General features: G+C 39.6%; 1 protein-coding gene across 1 annotated transcript in view; it reads left to right on the forward strand.

Annotated features, from left to right (window-relative positions):
* Window positions 1-23,138, forward strand: part of LOC133445902 (glypican-6-like) — a 106,352-nt gene that overhangs the window by 68,155 nt on the left and 15,059 nt on the right. Inside the window, exons 5-6 of the mRNA XM_061723426.1 lie at window positions 3,541-3,671; window positions 4,312-4,455. Of these exons, the coding sequence (XP_061579410.1) occupies window positions 3,541-3,671; window positions 4,312-4,455 (275 nt within the window). The remainder of the gene's footprint in view (window positions 1-3,540; window positions 3,672-4,311; window positions 4,456-23,138) is intronic.

Consider the following 23,138-nt stretch of genomic DNA (forward strand, 5'->3'; position numbering starts at 1 on the left):
GGAAAAAAATGGACATATATCATAGAAATGAAGTGTAATTCAGATGTTGTGTTTTTTTGTTTGCTTGTTTTTGGCAGCGTTGGCCTGTTTTTCAGTGTTTTCTGCTTTTTTACAGTTAAAGTCTGAGTAAAACAAAAATAAATATGCATTTTTGTTACTCCCAGCTAAGCATTACTAATGTCTATAAATTTAGAGTTCCAAATCATAAGAGAGTGAGCAAGGTTTGCTGCTCAGAGCGTGACTGGCAGACGCTGACTGACAGATCTCAGAGCCGCATTAAATGAACCGCACGAACGGAGGAAAAGGAGCCAGAGTCATCAGAGTACAGCCACACTGCTGAGATTTGAAATGAGACACGAACGCTGCAGCTTTTAAGACTTTGTTTACCCTTCATTTGGGAGTAAGTTCACAACATTTACTAAATTTTTCAATTTACAGTTTCATGGCGTTGACGCCTCATGGCAACAATGCAGCCGAGCTGTCGGCACCTTGGGTCCTCTGGCGCGAGAGGGAGTGAGTCAGTCCAGTTTGTGGTGACAGTTTATAAAAGGGTACAAAACTCCGCTGTGAAAAATGAGGTGGCTGTTGGTCGACTCCTTTTTACTGCAGTTCTGGACATCAATCCACTGAGCTTGACTTCCTCCCGCAGCTTCGGTTCTCTAAGGAAGTGTCTCTCACTTTAAACTTTGCAGCACATCGGCGACCCTTCACACAATTAATCCACTATATCATTACTCCGGTATTTACATGCACATATTGTACGCTACTGTAACGACTATGATTGTTAACTTCAATTTACAATCCACTGAGTATTCATGCGATTTTCTGAACTTGTTTGTTGCCACTCAAACATTTTTTAATGTGTTTCAGTTTCATGCTTCACTAACTGAATCCCATGTTCCTTCATCTCAATGTTATTCCACAATTTAACGTTGGCAGTGTAAGTATTTCAGATTCTGGCATATGGTGAAGGAGTTATTCATTTGTTTGTTTGCCTGTTAGTTGACGAAGCCAGAGCAGTTACAGTAACTTGCCTTCCACCAGATACACAGCTGGTAGCAGAGTTGGCTCATCTGAGGCCAAATGCTTGTTACCGCATCAGAAAAAGCTGAGACAAGAAGAATAAACTGAGAGAGGGGAAAAAAGATAACATTTAAAAACAATGCATCAAGTCTTAATTCATTTCTCTGTAGACCAAATGAACCCTGGATATTTCAAGTTTTTTACATTTCATTTGTTAATATAGTACATGAGAAGTTGATTTATAAACAAATCTGTAATGTCTTGTGTCTGCAAAGAAAAGCAAGGGTCAAAATCTTAGCTTTGTTATTTCTATTGGTCTTTTTTTGTGCATTTTCCATCTCATCTCAACTTTTTCTCACTTGTGGTTGCACAGAACATAGTTTTCATTATTTTAACATCTTTTAAACAATCTGTTGTTTAAAACCGCAAGTTTGCTTTATTCACACTTTAAGACTTTATTTTTGTAATTTTTCTATTATCCCAAACTTTTGAAACTATGATGGAGAGGGTTTTAAAGCCAGCTTTAAAAAAAAGCCCACAGGCCTCTTCCTGCCGGTGAAGCCGGGGCCATATTAGGAAGTTATCGTTTTCTCTTGCGTATAAATAACCGCTTGACCTGCTATAGTTACGAGTAATTGTAGAGTGTTTATGACAGCCTTCTGGTGAGGTCTGTGGATAGAGAAACCTGTCCTGACAGACCGTCTGTCTGTCTCCAGATTAGGAACTTGCTCACTAGTGGGGTCAGTGGTTCAGTGATGTCCGGTTTGCAGAAACTCTGGCCTGTCGTTATAGAAACAGCGACCCTTTAATATAAAACCCTGGCAGCTTAAGAGCATGTCATCATCGATCCAAGACAATGTGAATACACTCACTTAAGCTCTTACAAAACTGAGCTATTTTGAATCCTGCACTATCCGCGGTTGAACAAGTGAAAGCATTTGAATGCAACATTTTTCTAAACCGTTCAGACGCTGTAATTGAAAGTGATGAAAACAAGTAGAGGCACTAATGGCAAGTGTCTCATGTTCAACAAGGCCCTCTGGTTTGTGTCCGCACAATTTAATAAACCACTGACCTTCTCACAGCTGATGTGCTGGGCTTTCACTTTTTTTCTTTTTATTAAATCAATGACTCATCAGCACAGTGTGCTGTTTTTTGACGTGATTGAGTTGATGTGCATAAAAATTTAATTTTCCACGGGAAGCATTCGTGCTTCCCAATTCAGCTGAAGGACTGCGATGAGCAAGCCGGTGGAAACTGACAATACTGCAGTCAGAAATGAACATACATAGGACACTGTTTCAAACTCTAATCTCTTGAAAAGTTGTTTACAAGGTTGATATCTGTGTTTCTTCTCTTTTGTTAATTGTTAAATCACTTTGAGAATCGGCTTTTTATTTGACTTTTTTACTTTTCTGTACAAACTCACAACGCCTACACAAACCTGAAAGAAAGGCTAAAAAATAAATAAATACAACCCCCCAAAACAGGAAAGTCAGTTTTGTCTGTCAAGCCTGAAGCATAAAATAAAAGTTGGTAGAAGCCAGTAGGTGCTATGGAAACAGGTGAAAAATGTATTTAAAACTAGTGATTAACAAGTGATTGTGATGATGAATTCATGAGGAGTCTTTGAAAAGCAAACATGGCAACAACCCCATGATTAAATAATCAAATATTAAGATAATGCTTACCTTAAAGAAAAATGGAAGGAATTTACTTAATTATTCTCTTCTAGTGAATTAATATTAAACAATTGAATGAATTAAGGGGGAATTTCACAGAATAATGGTTCAGGGTACAAGCTGAACACCTGAGATCTCAAATTCTTCAGACAGCGCTGCATCAAAACTGGTATAATCACATCGCCAAGGGATAACTGAGGGAAATATTTGTAGAAATAGAAGTGTTAACTTTGTCTAGGACTTCCAAGGACTGGGATGAACCATCAAGCACTGGAGGCCTTTGATGGTCAGATCAACCAGGATTCTGGGTGTTTATTTTCAAGGCATGGGAACCGTAAACTGGGGATCAAACTTTGTCTGCAGTCCTGACCTGTCAGCAATCAAGAAAAAATACCTATAAAATTTCAAATGAAAAAATTGTAGAGAATTTTAAAAGTAAACAATTCAACAATGAAAACCCTGAAGTATTACTTTAAGTGTTGTGAGGAGGAATGGCAATATTACAAAGGGTGGGGGGAAAGAAAAGAACAATGTGGGGTCAGACTGTTTATGAAGAAAGAAGGGATGAAGAACTCTTTAATTTCGATATCATTCCAACTTTTTTTAAAGTGGAGTCATATAAAACATGGGCTGGTGTAGAGAAATGAAGGAAAATCGCAAATCTGCACGAGCAAGGTGCTGCTGGGATTGGGAATGGTGATGTGGAAACTCGCTAGCTGATGGCTGTGTGCAGTGTATTTGTAGTTTTTTGAGTCTCTTGGTATCAGTTACTGAGTGTTTGCCCCGCTGCCCCTTTTCTTCCTTTTAATGCCACAACTCTTTCCCACCGTGACAGATGCCATGCTGCTGGTGGCGCAACGGCTGGAAGGGCCTTTCAACATCGAATCAGTCATGGACCCTATTGATGTCAAGATATCGGAGGCCATCATGAATATGCAAGATAACAGTCCCCAGGTCTCCTACAGGGTAAGTCCGTTAGCCATGTTTCCCAAATAAAAAAGTTATTTTACTTTTTACCGAAGTGAATAAGGAGCTTGCTGGTGTAGTGCTGCACCAAAGGTGTGCACTACAACACGTTCTAATTATGTCCAACTTTAGGACTTGTATTTGAATTATACGTTTCAATTTGGTCAGATAATCTTAGTTTAGCTAACAGAGTAGTTAATGTGTTTCCTGAGTTTTACAACATTTTTCTTTACCCACAAAATTGCAACCAGGAGGGGAAAAAAAATAAAATGAAATAGGTGGTTGTAAGGAATATTTTTCTGCCTAAACTGATTTGGACGGCAGTCCCCGTTCAAAGCCAAATGTTGTTTTGACTTTCCCATGCAACAGATGCAGTTTTGTTTATGGTTTAACTATATGGGGAGTTTTCCCCAAAAGCCCGTAAAAACTAAACTCTGCCGTCTGAAATAGCATCGGTCAAAGTTCCTCGCTGACTCACCTATCAATGCGGTCGCCTCAGCCTGACACAGAGCACTGTCACACCGGTAGTGTGGGGCGAATACTTTGCAGACCTTAACAAAACAGCATGTTCTCCCTATTTTCTCCGTCCAGAGTCATTGAAACCGCTGACAGCTGGGTGCCCGTGTTTTTGTAATTGCAGGTTTTTCAAGGTTGTGGCCAGCCAAAACCCGCAGGAATCACAAGGTCTGCTCGTGGTGTTTCGGATGTCTTCAGTGCCCGTTTCAGGCCCTACAGCCAAGAGGAGCGGCCCACCACAGCAGCTGGCACGAGCTTAGACAGACTGGTAAGGACACAAAGCCAGTGCTGCTGTTTTCAGACGAGACACTGCTTCAGTGTAAACATCATTTGTCTTTCTGTCTTGACACTGTTGATTAAAGCTGCTGATTTGCCATCGTAAGCCTCAAGAGCCGGAAATTAATTCTTTGTACTCGTCCTCCGTTCAGGCCCCTCTATCGATTTGTGTTTGTTAACGAATCAACAGCTTTACCCCTAGAGAGCAGCAGAAGGTGCGATGCGCCGCCATCAGCGCCCTTCTCGTCGCTGTGTACTTGGCAAACAGAAAAGAAAAGGTTGAGAGGAGATGGATAGATTTTGTGAGGCAGATTCCATTCCTGATTCAAAGCACACCTTTTATTTTCAGATTATCCGTATGTTTGTTTGACATGATCTCGATACATAGATTTCCATTTTGGACAACCTTGAAGCCAGAAATGCTGCATCAGGGTATTGGCTCTCATCATGGATTTATTTTAAGAAGTCAAGCCCTTTTCAACGTAAATCATTGTAAAGTGAATCAGTTATCTCAATATTTACACATATTTATGTTATAAGATAAATCATGGATGGGAAAAAGAGGTAAAATCAAATGCCTTTGGAACTTCACACTAAGACATTCTTTGCTCTTTTGTCTTTAAAAAATGACCTTTTTTTATTTAACATTATGCTGTTCACAATTTAACCAATTCGAATGTCTTTTTAATGTATCTCATACATAAAACGATTCTCTTCATCGTTTCTTTTCTTTCACCAAATATGTATTAATTAAGAATCTTTGTTTCTCTATTTTAATGCTGCAAACCAGAGGATTGTATGGAGAACAATGCAACACAGTGTAAGATTCATTATTTTTATACTAATGTTTGTTTACTGGGTTACTTGTTTGTTCCTAATTCCTGCTGCAAGACTGGGAGCAAAAATGGTGCTTCAGTGGTGTGTGGGAGTCTTTGGACGGTGTTCTAAGGATTTCTAGTGAGCAAGCGATGAGACATGTTAATCCCAAAGGTACGTGGCATCTGTTGTCACGGTGTCATTATCATCTCTCCTGGGATTCAGTGTTTCATACATTGAGATGTTTTATTGTGATTTGTTTTGGGTTCTAATGCGGGAATCATTGCAGTCAAGTTGTTAACGCAACAGGCATTGCTGGACGCATACTGTAGTGCCGCTTAGCAAATCAAGAGTCCTCGCTGCAATTCAGCAGGTGCTCCCATCAAGTACTCTTTCTCGTCGAAATATATCCCATTCCGAGACCCTAATTTCTTCCGGTAATGGACTGAGCTCCTACAGGGAGCCCAACCAATCAGGAAATAACCTCCTTTGTCCCAGCATGAAAAGGCGATAGCTGTTAAGAGCAGAGAAATCTGTAATACACATCCTGTATTACTAACAGAATCTGGTAAATTGGTCCAGAAGGGGCTTTACATTGGTCATGAATATCCGGGCAATCAGCCCGCTTAGAGTTCCTCACAGAGTGGAGCTCATTGGAAACATATTTGCTATATTCTGCTAAACCAGATACGAGCAGCAAAATCCACTATCCATGTTGATCAAATAATAGGACACAAAACAGTATGGTTTTATTGTGGAGGCTTTAATACAGTGTATATCATTATTTATATATATATATATATATATATATATATATATATATATATATATATATATATATATATATATATATATATATATATATATCGTAACATCGTTTGTTTTAGTTGAAAATTGGAATATTGTTTTCTTATCAATTAGAAAAAAAGCTAGAAGCAACAATCAAGAGATCTTTATGGAATAAAGAATTTGCCAGTCTTTTGTTGAGGCCCTGTCACACCATGACGGTTTAGCCAGCAATTTTGAGTCTATACATAGCATATTCATAACAATTTGGACATGTGCATAACATTTGCATAACACAGTGGAAACTTACAAAGAGCGTTTTGATAACATATAGATGACTTATACTAACCAATGCTTTCCGTGTTGCCGGCTTTTAAAACTTATGCCCAACGATAGTCTACACTGTAAATGATCCATACCGTCTTATGCTTTAAAAATGCTGCACTAAATGTCGCAGAAGTTGCAGTTTCAACCTCACCATCATGCTGAAAACTTCAAAGAATGCTGCCAAGAAGTCTTCTGGCGTGGGAATGCAAGGAGTATAGATCATCATCCCCACCCTCACCCTCAGGCTCACCCTCTGATGGAGAGGATGCAAGTTCCTCCCCGGGATCTTCAGTGGCACCAGTGGCCGCGTTTGTGGCCTCTACCTACTCTAAGCCAGTGGAGTTCAACCATAAGCTGGTCACACAAACCAACCTGATGTCCCCTCCGGATCCATAGTCTCACTCAGTTCCTTCTCCTTCATTTACCTTTTCTTCTCTTGGCTCCATATTCCATCCATATTCTCATCTCAGGCTTGCCTGATCCTCCATCTCTCAGAAGGACATTTGCTTAACAAAAAGTTTGGAGGTGAGTAATGACAGGTTCCTCCTGTGAACTGTATTTTTATCAACCAATTCATTAAATCGCTGCCAACTCACCATTATACAATTGATGTAAGTTGGAAAACACGTTCATGTCATTCATGTCCGGAAGCTACACGTCCGGAACAGTTGGAGATAAGTGCAACATAAGTTAAACATTGGTTGAAAGTGCATTACTCACAGGTTAGAAATAAGTACTCTACACATCATCTCGAATGTATTTCGACTTACGAGTAACTTATAACCAACCTGTGTGAACGCATGTCAACAACTGCATAACTTATGGCCCGACGTTTGTGGGACGTTTGAGCCACGTGCTGGCATGCATCCATTAAATTTTGTGCATTCACAAACTTTTTTGATGACCTTGCCACATATAAGTCGTGCTTATGCAAAACCTAACAATAACTTATTCAAAGTGCACCTTTTCACCACATGTTTCAAATGTACGCTGGCTAGATCTGGAAGGTGTGACAGGGCCTTAACCCCTTGAGGAAACTTAAGGTGCATTTCCACTAGCAGGAGTTCAAGGTAAAAAGAAAACGAAACTTTTTTTTTAACATACACTGCGGCCGTAGCGATTGAGATTGAAAGAAAAAACCCCGCTGGACCTTTTATATTGGTGTAATATGCCATCCATCTTTATTTCATTTAATATCTGACTTAATTAAATGTACTCGTAGCAAAATGTCCCTGGTCCAAATGGTTAAATGATTTGTGGTCACGTTATTTATGTTCATGTGAGAGTGCTGAACATAATTTAGAAATGCCGGATCAGCACAGACCCCCCCAGCAGGAGGGTCCTGTTGGCCAACTTGAGTACCTCTCCAGATACAGGTTCATTTTTTGCCCCGTAAAGGTTCCTGGAGGTCATTTTTACGGGGACATTCCTGGTAATGGAGACACGCTCAAATGGCGAGGCCCCGAAAATCTACGTGGAACCTCCACTAGTGGAAACGCGCCTAAAAAGCAGTAAAAGTAGCTATTTGAGTTTGTTCTGTTAGTGTTGGAGAATGGCCTGTTTCTACTGACCCTTGATCATTATTGGAGCATGAAAAAGAAAAAAAAATGTTTTAGTTAGGTTAAATAAATCCCAATGTTCTTCTGTCATGTGTATCACTAAAGCCAAGGCACAACAATAAATCCTCCTATACGAGTTGACTTGGGACAAACGTGAACATCTCAGGTACACTGCATGTGACCTTTTTTCATAGGTTTTTCCAATTATTCATTTAATAAATGAATAGTGTCGTCAAAACTTGGAAGAATAGAGCATGAATCATGCAATAAATTTAATGTTTATATAAAAAAATGACATCTTGTGAGTTTGTTTCAATAAGAAGAATTGATACAGCCGCATTTTTTTCCAGTCTATAAATTCTAAATGCTATCTGACCTTTAACTTGGTTGTTTTGGTCTTTTGAAAACTATCTCCACCACAACTGTGTCCATTCATCCATAATAAAGGAATGAAATTGAGAAATAAAGAAGCCCAAGAGGGGCAAGCTGTTGCCAGCAATATCATCCACCAATTCCTAACCAAGTGTGAAACGTAACACTTTTAGCAAGTCCTGGGTCAACGTTGAGGCCTGTCCCCCAATGGCTCTTAAATGAAGTGCCTAGGTGGTATCCTTATCGTGTACTCCTCCTTCATGTGGAGGAGCTGGACATCTCTGTGCTGAGCCCCAGTGGCAGGGTGGCCGGTGCAGACCTCCCTGTCAGAAGGTCCCTGGTTTGATTCCGCCTGTGTGAGGTTTGAGTGTTCTCCTCCTGCTTGCGGGGTTGCATCAGGAAGGGCATCCTGTATAAAAAAGAACTTTGCCAAATCTGTGTGCGGGCTGCATAGTTCCGCTGTGGCAATCCCTCCATCTTGGGAGGGACATAGTTGAAATGTGATTACTCTACTTTATTTGCATACTTGGTTTTGTGGTCATTATTCACTTTGTGTGAACAGAATAAAACTTTATTGAAGAGAAAAATATATTGCTGCAGTTAACTGCAAACCAAGGGAAAGGATAGTAAATAAAAAAAGAACGAAACAAGTGCCAGTTAAACAACTATTGAAGAGCTTGAATATTAAAAGAAAGAATATTAATTTCAATCGCTACCATTGCAGAGCATGTTAAAAAACAAACAAACAAACAAAAAAAACACTAGAAACATCTCTCGGTCTGTGGTTCCTGTGTGGCACTACAGTGTAATGGAAACATGTCCGCTGAGGGGACTGAGGAGCGGGTCGGCCCTGTTACCGTCTGACGGGTATTCGTGAACCCCCAGTAAAGGAAGTACACCTACATTTATGCATATAATCAGTAGCATGGTTTCCTGACTGACAGCTGCACTGCATTCTGTGGTATTGCTGGCTGTTACCGAATCAGGACCTACCTGGTTGTACTAACAGACCACTGCGGTTGGCTCTGAGTTGACCTGGAAGTGTCCTGTAAGAAAAAACCTTGCATAGCAGCAGCTGCCTGCAGCAATGAACTCCTGCAGTACTGAACCATCACCCATGAGCAGCTTTCAGCCAGGCTGCTGCTGGGGTTACAAAGGAAAGTTAACTGCTGGACCCTGGCAGTAGCTTGAACAGTTGAGTCATCCTGCAGGTTGACCTGGACCGTTCCAGATTGACTAATCTTGCCCTAATCTCTACGCCTACAGTCAGCTATCCGGTGTCAGCTAGTCAGGGGTCCCAGTAGAGCATCATCTGAGGTTTTGCATCCCTGGCTTAAGCTCCGTCAGTGCTGGTTTGAAATATCCCTTTGATGGGGACATCAGAAATGAAAATGATCAGAAAAAATAATAACTGCATCACAGATTACAATAGCTATCTTGTTAGGTAGGGCCAGAGGTGTCTAGTAACGAAGTACAAATACTTTGTTACCTTACTTAAGTAGAAATTTTGGTTATCTATTCTTCACTGGAGTAATTATTTTTCAGACGACTTTTTACTTTTACTCCTTACATTTTAAAAACAGCCTCGTTACTCTATTTCATTTCGGCCTTTAAAAAAAACTATCCAGTTAAATTGCTCCATCCGGATAGAGTGAATTTGTTTGTGGTTGTTTCAGATGTTCTTGTCCAGTTTTGTTCTTACATCCGTTCCCTCAGATTCCTGCAACTAAACTTGGATGTACATTCCAATAAAGGTTAGGATAAATGATAACATGCCTCTGAAGTTTGACTTTTTGCATCATTACCATACTTATAGGCAACTAGTCATCATATCTTCTGCTCTCTGAAACACATGTTAATGCTCAATAGTACACATATATGGTTCTTTAATATATTTGCATTATACTAAGATGCATTCATTTTCAATGGCTTTTGTCGTTAATGGCTTTTTTCCCCCTTACATTACTTTTACTTTTATACTTTAAGTAGTTTTGAAACCAGTACTTTTATACTTTTACTCGAGTAAAAAACTTGAGTTGATACTTCAACTTCTACAGGAGTATTTTTAAACTCTAGTATCTATACTTCTACCTGAGTAATGAATGTGAATACTTTTGACACCTCTGGGTAGGGCTCCTATTTCTGCCCATTTTTGGATTGCTAATCCTACCAATGTGGCGTTGTCCAGAGACTAGGAAAACGTGCTTCAAACCGAGTCTTCAGAAAACCTACGGGTGACATCATACCGGCTCTGTCCACTTCTTGTTATATACAGTAGTCTCTGATGAAGGAATAAGAAATTAAAATTATTTGTGTGTCATCAGCATAAGCACATAGTGTTGGTGACATTTTTGGGACTTAAATAGAGATAAGTTCCCAATTTGTGGCAAAATACTTTTTCTTCCCTCTGTAGCAATTAAGCTGGGTTTCAGTAGGTGGGACACGGCTTAAAGCTGTAACATAAATATAGTATTACGACGAGGTACAACATTTGTCCTCACTTGATCACGATATGCAATTCTCTTTATACCCGTTAATGAGTAAAGACTTAGAAGCTCTGGAAGGTGTTTCAGCCGACTGCCTCTGAGAAATATCAAAACACTGTGACTTTGGTTTTGTCTGAAGCTTTTTCTGAGGCTTGTATGTCTTAATTGAAACTGGTGCCTGTTATTTATTTTTCGTACCTCTGCACTGTGCGGTACCGTTAGGTGTGAAAGTGCCAGTCTTTCACTAACTAGCTTTCTCATGTCATCATTAGCATGACACCATTTGTTTTTATGCTGCAGGAGGCCTTGCAGAGCCGGGACATGATGAGTTCTCTCGCAAGAAAGCATCTTTGTTCTCCCACACAATGTCCTCGTTTACATTCTGGCACAGGATAATTACCCATGACAGTGACACTGCTCAGCCTTGTGGAAATTGACAATGGTTTAAAGTGTCCTTTTGATAAGAACTTCTTGTCTGGATTTACAGCTAAGTTTCTGAGTCAAAGAATGAGAAAAGGATGGCAGGGAGTGCCTGTACTCATTTCTTGTGTTGCATATAGAGGAGCCTGGAGGAGCAGGCCCACCTCCAGCTCAATGAGCCATGACTGTTTAATTGCCTGACATTCTGTCAGAGCACACACCCTCAAAGCTCCAAGAGAAATGGAGATTTTAAAACCCAAAGAGGGGATAAAGGCACAACACACTCTCAGGCTCAGAGGCGAATAAAGATAAGAAGCGAAGCTATTAATATGACATTTATAACAGTTTTCAGCAGTTCAATTTGGTGTTGTTTTATTGGTTCCTTTTTTCTCATTTGTGTAATTCTATTGTTTACATTTTGTATGTATATGGCACCATAGGGTGAGAACATCAAGACACACACAGGGTTAGACGGTAGACGGATCCTGTAGAAGACAATATTTGTCAAATTGAACATTTGATGCATGATTTTCTTGTAATTTTTTTTTTTTTTTTATGAAATGGTTGAATAAGATAACCATAGCCTGTAGTAAATAGATAGTAAATTCCATTTTGTGTGATTAAGGATCAATTCACATGTTCAAATCCCAATAAGTGTATAAGAAATCTTTCTGTATAAGAAATACTTTTTAAAAGGAAAGAAAATTATAAACAAATATTCCTTGTTGGGTTTAAAGAATCTAACTGCTGTATAAATCTTTATATGTATCTCCATAGCTATATATATATATATATATATATATATATATATATATATATATATATATATATATATATATATATATATATATATATATATATATATATATATATATATATATATATATATATATATATATATGAGAGAGAGAGAGAAATAGATGTAGTGGTTTATAAAGCAGTTACATTCTGATTGATATTACAAGCAGTCTTGATATTCAAACCCAAGAATGAATATTTGTTTGTTTGTGTGCACAGTCATAACAAAAGCTTATCTATTACTGGCTGTACTCATCAAATGGAAAAAAAAAAAAAAAAAAACTATAATTGTGAACAAATTGGGGCTCTACTTTCATCTTCCAGATATAATAAACTCTTGGCTTGTGTCTACATAACTCCGTCTGTCTCACTCTGTTGCATTCCTGGAGAGAGCAAACATGTTTGAAAGTCAACAATCAACGGTGGCTCTCCAGCATGCAGCCAGGCATACACCCCGACATTATTCTAAACCTGCTGCAGCAATTGCTACTGCGCTTCAAAAGAGCAGAATAGTGGGGGGGGGTCCAGACTAAAATAAACAGAAAAATAGGATACTGGTTGCCCCTTGTGTAGCTGTTTCCAACAAATAAATTGCAAGAAGAATGTGAAGATTGTAGAAGGGTACGATAATCAGAAACAGCATAAACCTGTCAGTTGGACTTTATATGTCATTGTAAAAAATGTGCCTTGCTCTACTTGAAATCTAGTTTCGAATTTCTACGTTCTGTTCCTCAAATTGTGACAAACTGCTTGCAAAGTTGAAGTCAATGTATCACCATTCAACTAACACATTAAAAAAAAAAACATTTTAACTGCTAGGCACAGTATAGAAACGATATTAGAGGTCTATTCATCAACATTTTATTGATCAAGTGGCTTCTGTAAGATTGAACATTAATAATACTTCTTACAGCCTTGATATGTTCTTCTCCTGCACCTTCTGCTGTGTTTAATGTGTTTGAGCCAGTGTCCTTATGATACCTCTCTGAAGTGGTCCAGCAGCTGAGACCAAGCAATTTTCCTTTGGACATCTCAACTGCTGAAACCGGTTTTTCGCACAGTGGACCCTTGTCTCTGCTCGTTTATTAACAGCTGTCTTGGTTCAGGATCTGTACCAACTGTTTTTAAGCAAGCCGTGGGGAGGCCTCTGCTGAAAAAAATCGAATCTTGACCCTACAGTCCTCTCTAATTGTGGACCAGTGTCTCATTTACCCTTTTTTAGCCAAGGTTTTACAAAAAAGTTATTAAAGTTATGCCAATCAAGCCTTGTTCATCAAGCGCCCTGGAATCCATCCACAGATGCCTAAATGACATTAAAATCTGGCGGAGCCATCCATGCTTTCATTAGTTACTGGCTCGAATATTGAAATGCTCTTTATTTTGGTATCAGCTACGCTTTGCAACATCATTTGCAACTTGTTTAAAATGCTGCTGCTCGCCTGCTGACAAGTACCCAGAAACACGACCACTTCACACCTGTCCTCTATTCTTTCCACTGGCTCGCAGTTGAATTTAGAATCCATTTTAAGCTCTTTTCATTTGTTTTTAGTGCTATAAATGGCCTTTCTATCACATATCTATGTGATGTTTTACATTTCTGTCAACCCAGCAGAACTTTGTGTTCAGCAGGCCAACACTTGTCAGAGGAAGATGCTGCCCCCTGAGTTACGGACTTCACTTGTAGTCACTTCTATTTATTTAATTTTTTTATTGAATATTTTTATTGGAATATTTTTATTTAGTATTTTTATTTAATTTTTTGTATGTGTTTTATGATTATTTTTGTATTTCATGTTTTTGTCCTTCATTTAATTGCGAAGCACTTTGGTCAACCGTGGTTGTTTAAAGGTGCTACAGGTACACGTCATAGACTGAAAAATCAATGGAAGAAGCATTAAGTCAAGTCTCTGAGGAGCCGTTTTGAAGCTTTTTTTTTTTCGCAATAAGTAATTTCGTAAAAGGTAGCTTTGGCTACCAGCTCATTCAGCCGATCCCCACCTAAATATTTGCAGAGCTGCCAAAGGACACTAACAGCGAAAGACCATTTCACCTGCTAGTACAAGACATAGCAATTTATTTAGCACATTTTAAGGTGCAAGACAATTCAAAGTGCTTTACATAAATGTTTTATATGCATTACATAGTTAAAGAGTTTATAAGCAGAATTAAAGACATAAGTTAAAAATAATTAAACAAATGAGATGCAAGAAATAAAACATCCAGTGCATGGTGGGAGATTACTGAAACAGTCGTAAATAAAAATGTTTTCAACCTCGAATTAAAGTAACTGAGTGTCAGCAGCCCCGATGCATTCTGGGAGTTTGTAGCACAAGTGAGGCGCATAAAAGATGAACACTGCCTCACGTGTTTGGTTCTAACTCTGGGTACAGAAAGTAAGCGTGACTTAGGTGACTTGAAGGATGTGCTTGGTTCATAATGGACCAGGAGATCAGAGATGTGTTTTGGCCCTAAACCATTCAGAGATTTATAAACCAACAGCAGGATTTTAACATCTATTCTGTGATAAACAGGAAGCCAGTGTAAAGATCTAAGAACTGGGGTTATGTGGTCCACTCTCTTGGTCTTGGTGAGGACTCGGGCAGTAGCGTTCTGAACTAACTGCAGCTCTTTGATGGATGTTTTGGGGAGACCCGTGAGAACAGCGTTACAGTCTACTGAAGTTAAAAGCATGGACACATTATTTAAGTCCTGCTGAGACATCAGTCCGCTAATCCTCCATATGTTCTTCAGGTGATAATAACCTGACTTCACTACTGTCTTAATGCGGCTGTTAAAATGCAGGTCTGAGTCCAGAACCACTCCCAGATTTCTCTCTTGGCTACTGGATTTTAGCTTCACTGCTTGAAGCTGGGTGCTAACTTTTAATCTTTATTTCTTGGCTACAAACACCGTTATTTCTGTTTTGTCTTAATTTAACTGGAGACAATTCTGGCACATTCACTCTTTAATTTGATCAATGCAAGTAAGATGGTTGGCGCTTGGTACACACAAGTGAGATTTCTAAGTCCCCATGTGGCATTCATGTGAGTTGCATATTAATGGTTTGCAAACTAATTCTAATACAAAATCCTGCTCACCACATGAATATGTACACTGACAACAGCTTCTCAAACAAAGTCCTGTATTTTTTTTACACCTTGTCACTAGTTTTAACTATGATGCATAACGGAAAAATGTTGTCATTACATTTTTAGTGGGTCAAATATATTATTATCTACACGTATATAGTATATCTTGAATTAAATAATTATCAGTTGAAAAAATTTGCTCTAATGCAGCTTGGATTTAGAGTCTTCATCAACTGTACACACATGGACAAATTTGTTTGATACCCTTATATTAAAGAAAGAAATATCCAACTGTCTCTGAAATAACTTGAAATGGACTAAAGTTATTATAATTATTTTCTGAAAGACTGGTTTTGAGATTTAATTTTACTACCAGCACAGATTGAAGACACACTGTGTCAGATGCAGCAAAGCAGCTCCAGAACATAACCCTCCATGTTTCACTGTAGCTACGGTCATCTTTTTTTCTCTCTTTTTCTCTTTTTCTAACACTTCATTTTTAAACTTGAAGCGAGCTGCTAAAAAGTTGTAGTTTTTTCTCATCTGCCGAAAAGACATTGCCCCAGACCCAGAACATCATCTCAAGGGGTACCTGCTCATTTTTCCAGGCCAGTTTAATTGGTTTTATTTATTTATCTATATTCTATTGAACCAAAATTGATTGCAATGCTTCTATTTTCAGTAAATTGTTGTTTATGGTTTCTTTTGTCAGTTTAGTGATCCTTGTGGGTTTTTTTTCTTTAATGGAAGGGTTCCAACAAATTAGTCCATTTTACAGAAACTGCTGTAAATACTGAAATTGTGTTCAGTTCTGTAAAACCTTTTTCTTTTCTTTTTTTTCCAGGTACCTTGCCGTCATACAGCAGGTACCTAGCTCTGTGGCATTCTATGATAGTGCAAAACATCGTCAAATTCAGATTTAACTGTAAACACACATTGAAGGAAGTCGTTCATCACAATGAATGTCAAATATCTAAGTAAATTAACAGTAAGGAAAATACATTTTCTGGATGAGGAAGGCTTTACAGGAAGGGCATCCCTCTCACTGTAGCTTTAAACCATGCCGTATCTCACCCCCATGCATTAAAGCAGGCTGGAGGCTGTTAAGTCAGAAAAGACACAATCAACTGTTGGAAACAGTGGCAGCATAGCGGATCGATGCTTACAATGGATGCCCAGTAGGAAAGCAAGTTTTGCACTAGGCTTTCATTTTTCTCCACTTTAGTGATTTCCCACCCTCCTTCCTCCCGTCTCCCACTGCTGCCCAGTCTTCTACCACCAAGGCATACAGGTCAATAAATAGATGTTAAGTGTGACTGTGTGATTTTTTGTCTTTATTTGCTGGCTTTGTGACAGACCTGTGACTTATTTTAAAAATGTTTTCCATGGTCTTGCTTTGCTTTTAGTTAACGCATTTGCTCCATCTTCCACGACTGACAATGTAAGGCGATGTAAGAAGTGTAAATGACTGAACGAAAAGTCTAAAAGCAAAGTTTTTATGAAGAATCCGGTAATTTGTGCGGATTCTCAAGAGCGGTTTAGTAACGCTGATGGTGAGACATAGAAACTGTGAAATCTCCTCTCTCTCTCTGTAAGGTAATGTTAGAAAAAAAAAAAGTCATCCAGAAAGTTCGGACAGGGAAAACTTAAAACATTAACTAAAAGTGAATGGTCATGCATGCAATTTTAAAGTGGGGGTGAAGTGTGGACTGTGAAGTCAGTTGTCAGGGAGGAAAAGTAAATAAACAGATAAAGAGAGGAAAAGCCACAACCACTCCTATCCAGAATCTTGACCCTGGCATTAAAGATTTGCAGTCCAGGAACATGTCAGGCCACTGAAACATTCTTGTTTTGGATACAGTGTAATGGAAGTAAAGTGGGCCTATCCACAGCTCCTTTCTCCGAGTTGTATCTACAGACTTTCTGCCCAGCAAGGCATGCAATTACAGAGATTCCACAGATTCTAGCATAAATGATACTTTTTGTAAGACCACACAAAAATAAATAGTCTAGCGGTGCACATGTGGCACGGTACTTCAGGTCACCGTTTGACTGTGAACTTAACAATTGCCTGGGTTAGGCCTGGCACTGAAGCATGAACGGTTGACTGCTAAAATTACAGCATGAAAAATGTCAAATATACATTAGGATGCAAATTACAACTTCTGCTCTACGTGTAAATGGACAGTGGCAAATGTGGTCATTCAAAGAGAAATGTTGTGAACATGGAGAGAAAAATCTTGTTGGCGACTGCATAAAGTACACTAGAAGCTCTGTTATCTCTTTTAGATAGATAAGATGCATTTCATTTGAGTATTATTTACTTTTGGAGTACACACTGTGTTTCATTTGATAGACCGAAGATGAGCAAAGCGTAAAACTTGCCAAAGCAGTGCTTTTTCTTGGACAAACAGTGTTGTTTACTGACGGTGAGCTCAAGGAAACTTTCATTTGTAAACATGAGATTCCGATGTTCTTTCCAATATTTAGAAAGAAAAAAAAAGTGTCATCACCACGTGCAAATATTTTACATTTTTGGACAAAGGAATAACACTGGTAAATGTGCACTGTTGAGTTATATGTTCTCATGTACTGACATTGCACACAAACACTGCTGCTACTTCAAAACATCCCACATGCAGAAGCGTTATTTACTTATACGGTCTGACCACAGGCCCTTAAAATGACATTTTTAAGCTTGGTGTTAGGTCTGCTTGTTGTCAAACAGGAAACCAAGGGCCTTGGGTGGAGCCGCTGTGGGACAAGGTTGAATGCCAGGGGATTAGATGCTCGGATTTCCCGTGATTTTTTTAATAAAACCCCCTTTTTTTTTTCTTTTTTTTTACCCCTGCACTGGAGACGTACCTGCTAAAAAAACAAGTCTTTTAACTATGAGTGCAATTTATTTTATTTTTTGGGGGGGGATTAAACACGGCCGGGCCGGACACTGTCCTCCCAAATCAACATCACAGTTAATTGTCACATTTAATGACCTGTTGTGCGGAGATGAACATGAAGTCCGGGCAGACAGCAGTAACATGAGGTGAACCTTCACTAATCAGAAAATAGCGAGAAAAGAAAACAATTGAATGAAAGTAAGAGAACAAAAAGAAGTGTATTAACTTGGGATACTGACCATAGGGAACTGTACAGTATGTTTGCATTCACCACCGTGGGTCTGTGCGGGTGGATGAAAGCACAGCAGGGCATTCTCGGGTTGACGAAAGGGCAGTTCGCCTGGAAGTGAAACTATATTGCTGACTTTCTCCTCCTGAACATTATGCAGCCATATTGTTGGATAGTCAAGTTTGCACACATGTGACTTGTCCTAAATCACCACATTCACCGACATATGTGAGTTCAGCGAAAGGGCTCACGATGTTACGCTAAAGGACAAACAAACAGCTGGCTCAGTTCTCTGATGTGAGCTGAGCTGTTCATGTAAATTAATTGGAAATAGAATCAGCCATCGCGTCTTATACAGTAATTAAATAAAAGGTGCGATGAAGACATGCAGAGATACCCCACACATCTCAGTATTTAAGGATGTTGGCACTCCAAAGGTCTGAAGTGACAAAAACAAAAACGTATAACAAATTCACTGTTTCTTGTCTGTTTCTTGTCATTATTAACAAGAAAAAGGTGACAGAGAAAAAAGATACAGTGTTAATAAAACTTCCGTTGCTTCCGTTGAATAAAACAAAGGATAAAGCTCTGCAAACATTCCCTGTAATTTCTGATCTTTCTTAAGGTAGTAAGTGCTGGGTTTTATTTACAGTATTAATGTTCAAAAAATATGTCCAGGGATCTTTGAGGCAAAAAAATCTACAAAATAAAGAATGATTGTAAATCATTAAAGCTGCATATGTAGCAAAAAGCAAAATGTGAGTTTTAAGTAAACATGTGAAATATCTAAAATTTTGCAAGCTGTCCAAAAAAACAACAACAAACAACAACAAAAAAAACAGCCAATTTAAGCCGCTGAGAAAAGATGCATCAGGGGAATTATGTCACAAAGGACAAAGGCAACACTGCATGCATTACAGCCCAAGATAGCGACACCTTGTACTGGATGACATATCGAATTTTTAAAGGAAAGAAAATTGTTGGTCACCCCGGTAAAGGCCACATACGAGTAGCGTGTATGCAGGGGAAGAACATTATGTCTGACAAAAACTACAATTTTCTTTGTTCTGTGTCTTTCAAAGCTGTTTGCTCACCTCATTTACTGTCCCTCCTCCTGACAAGTGTGGACACCCACTTCTCCAGACAGCCGTGGAGTCCTTTTAACTGCAGTCTGTCATGAGTGCAGGCAAAAGCAGAAAGAAAGCCATTTCATTTAAGAAGCCATAAATATCATTCATGTTCAACCCATTAATGCCTGGTGCACTCTGTGAAAATATTGCATCTGTGAGACTTTACACCCACAGTCGCAGCAGAAAGGAGGGCGACTGCTGGGCTGAAATGCCGATTAAATAAAAGACACTGGGCGACCCCACTCGCTTCAGAGCGGAATCATGTCACTAACTGCATTTTGATTTTAGACTTAAATGCTTGTGAAAGTCAGCATGTTAGCTGCCTCTGACTGCTCCGTCTTATTCCTTATTTCAAGGCCTGGGATTTCTTTTGAATTGACGCCGGGGTAGGTGCAGATAGGCAATCAATATTGGCACAGCAGATCCTTCAAATCTTCTCATTTACTCAAGCTGAGATTTTTTGTAATCCACACTGTCTTCTGGTTTCCATCCCCACTAAGATTCGTTTAGTCTCTTGTATTGTAAGGCACCCCAAAGAGGATTTTAAGCTGCTGATTTGCAGTTTCAGTAACGGCTTGACTTTCATCAAAGTCTGTTATAACCGTTTAGTATTTACAGTAGAAACACTTGACGCATCTTTTGACTAAGGCCACATTTACACGTAGCCGGATATAAACGGATATTTTCCCCTCTCCGGTTTCAAAATATCCTCGTTTACACCGACTCGCATGAAAACGCTGTTAACGTCATGCCAGCCAATCAGAATCCTGGAAAAAACATCAACAAATGACACGTGTAACTTCCAGTTAAGGCTGATTTATGGCATCGGACGCGCTCTGTCCTGAAACACTGAACGCGTTATCGGCCCCACGTTCTACCACGTTCTTTTGATTGACAGCGGAGACTCGCCTTTTAAAAGGCTAATTTATGGTTCTGTGTTACACCAACGCAGACCTTATGGCGTAGGGTACGCGGCGCACTCACCGAACGGTGCGCGTCGCCGCGTACCCTACGCCGTCGATTTTACGCGGAACCATAAATCTGCCTTTATTCACCCGCCCGTGACTCGCCTTTTATTCGCCCCACCAACCGCCCGTGCGCTCCTGAAAGAAACTCCTAAAAGAACTCCTAGACAAGGCGGCAGGAAGAAAATAGAAGCAGGTCTAACGTCCGACCAAAGTGGGGAAAAAAACGAACAAAATAACGGCGTGTGGTGACGCAATCAAACCGGCGTGTTCGTGGTGTTAAATGCAGCAAACATGTCAGCATGTCAGATCATTACTGGGATGTGGGGGAAAAACAGAGGACATGAGAAATGATCAAATAGGTACCAGATCTTGTTGGATCCGGCACAAATTAAGCCCTAATAAGATTAAGATAAGATTCTTATTATATCTTATTATTTCAGAACCTTCCAGCTCCTTGGCGATCTCCCTACAGCCAGCTGCCACTTTATTGAGGTTCTTGTATTGAAATGACTGTTTCCTACAGCGCTTTCAACTTTTTTTTCAACTTTCAACCGGCTTTCAAAGCGAGCGACAGGAAGAAAATAGAAGCAGGGCGTGCGACAAAAGTCCAGCTCAAAACGACGCTGCGTCGCTCGCAACCAGTGTACACAGTGCAATAAAAAATAAAGCAATGGAACTGTTTTTGACGCTGACGCTCGCTCGCGTCGTATGCAGTGTGGACATGGTGACGGAACGAGAGTCTGAGAGAATTTAAAACAGGTAAAATAAAAGAAAATATTGACGGTGGCCAAACAAATTGTAAACACAGGTCGCACTCATGACGCTGCTGGTGACGTTTCTGTCGCATAATGTGACGTAAATCTCAGTTTTCCTCCGTTTTATCTGTTTAGACGCAAACGTGAAGACGGAGTTTTTGAAAATCTCCACTTTGGCCGGAGTTTTCAGAAATGATCGTTTTTGGGGGCTTTGACCTCCGTTTTCGTGTAAACGAACGGCCAAAACGCATGAAAACGCCTCCGTTTTTGCCCCGTGTAAACAGGGGCCTAAGAGATGCACAAATGCACTCAGATTTGCAGTAAAGTTTGTAAAGATGCATTTATCACATGTAAATGTGAATTGTAATGCTTCTTTGCTGACTTTTATAGCACCTTCTTTAATGCACCTCAATCTCTTTTTTTAATCCTTGCTCTTGTGTAACTTAAATGATTAGACATCTAGCATATATTGAGACAAGAAGAACTTCACCCGATCCCTTGCACCGACTAATGCTGGTGTCATAAAGGCTCTTGTACTTTTCATATGTGTCGATACATTAATGAGACACATTGGCCCCATTATTCTCAAGGCTGTCCTGCTTCTCCAGGGAACGAGGGCGGCGGGGGGAAAGACGGCTCGCTGATGATTGCTCTGTTCTCCACAAAGCATAGCTTTCCTTTAATCATCTCCCTTCTTCCAGCTTCTCCTGCCGTAGCCTCCGGCACATCACATGGACAAACGCACCACTATTTCATCAATATTCTGTCTTTTTTTTTTCCTTGAACGTGGGATTATTGTGTGATAAATTTTGCTCTCTGTGATGAAGCATATTGTGCAGTTATCATGGGGCCGAGCAAATGGTTTGAGGCTGTAAAATGTAATGTGGGCCACTGAATCTGACCTACAGTGGTGATCGCTGTAAGTATATAAATACAACGTGAACAGCGATGCAAAGGCAACATGCCTGCTGTTGAGCATGTTAAATGGAATATGGAAAAAAAAAGAGAGCTGACATGTGCGGGCCTACAGTATGTGAGGTTTGGGGCGTCTCACACAACTTCAGGAAAGGCCAAGGCAAGGCCAAGTCACAGGGAGTTTAGTTTTGAAGGATTAAGAAGCTCTTTCTATTGTTTTTATGGTTGCATTTTTTTTGCTTTTGCAAATTCATAAACTCTTATCAAATCGTCCTTCAAAAGATAAAGACGTATAATTATGTCTCGCAATGTCGTTGCTATTTTTGGAGTTAGATTTTTTTTTCTTCCTCTTCCTCTTCTTTTTTTTTTTTTTTTTCAAGGTATACAGAGACGGAACGTCACATTGAATTAAAGAGATGATGAATTGTTTTCTCCCCTGCAACAGTTATGAAGAACACTGAGAGGAAAGTCGTGCCTCCGGGGTGTCACCGAGCGCTTAAATTCAGTTCACCTTTCTCCGGCTCAAATGTTGAAACAGATCTAAATTTGAAAGCATCATTACACGCCATTGGCGGTGAAATCGGTATCAACAATTTGTACATTTGCATTGGTGCAGTGCACAGCAGGAGTTTCTCAGTCTGAGTGTACAACACTGATAGCTGATGTACATTTGCTACTTTTTTTTTGCCCGGTATTGTCATTTCCCCTGTTTTCGTCAGATAAACCATTAAGATGGATTGCAAAGGCTTTTTCCTCGATTGTGTGCAAGCTGTGTTTGAAATCAGAAAAGGATGCAAGATAATAGCTAGTTTTGTGCGACAATAAACCTTTTCTTTATGTTGGGTATCTGCTCCCGGAGAGCCGCATAATAACAGTGTGACATTGTTGTCCCCGGCTGATATAAGAAAAACGCTCCGTCTGGGGTGATGCTTTGTTGAGATGTCCATGTCAAATCATGTTGCACAATTGTGCTGCGGCAAATTTACGGTTGGACATAATCAGTGGCAATCAAAGGGAAACAAGGATTGAGATGAATAAAGCATAGGGGCCTGCAGAAAGATGCTAAAAACAGATTTATTATGAACACATGGCGCATAGCCCAAAAGCGGAGGATGAAATCCGGCGCTG

Source organism: Cololabis saira, chromosome 6 (genome assembly GCF_033807715.1).
Source record: "Cololabis saira isolate AMF1-May2022 chromosome 6, fColSai1.1, whole genome shotgun sequence".
Taxonomy (NCBI): domain Eukaryota; kingdom Metazoa; phylum Chordata; class Actinopteri; order Beloniformes; family Belonidae; genus Cololabis; species Cololabis saira.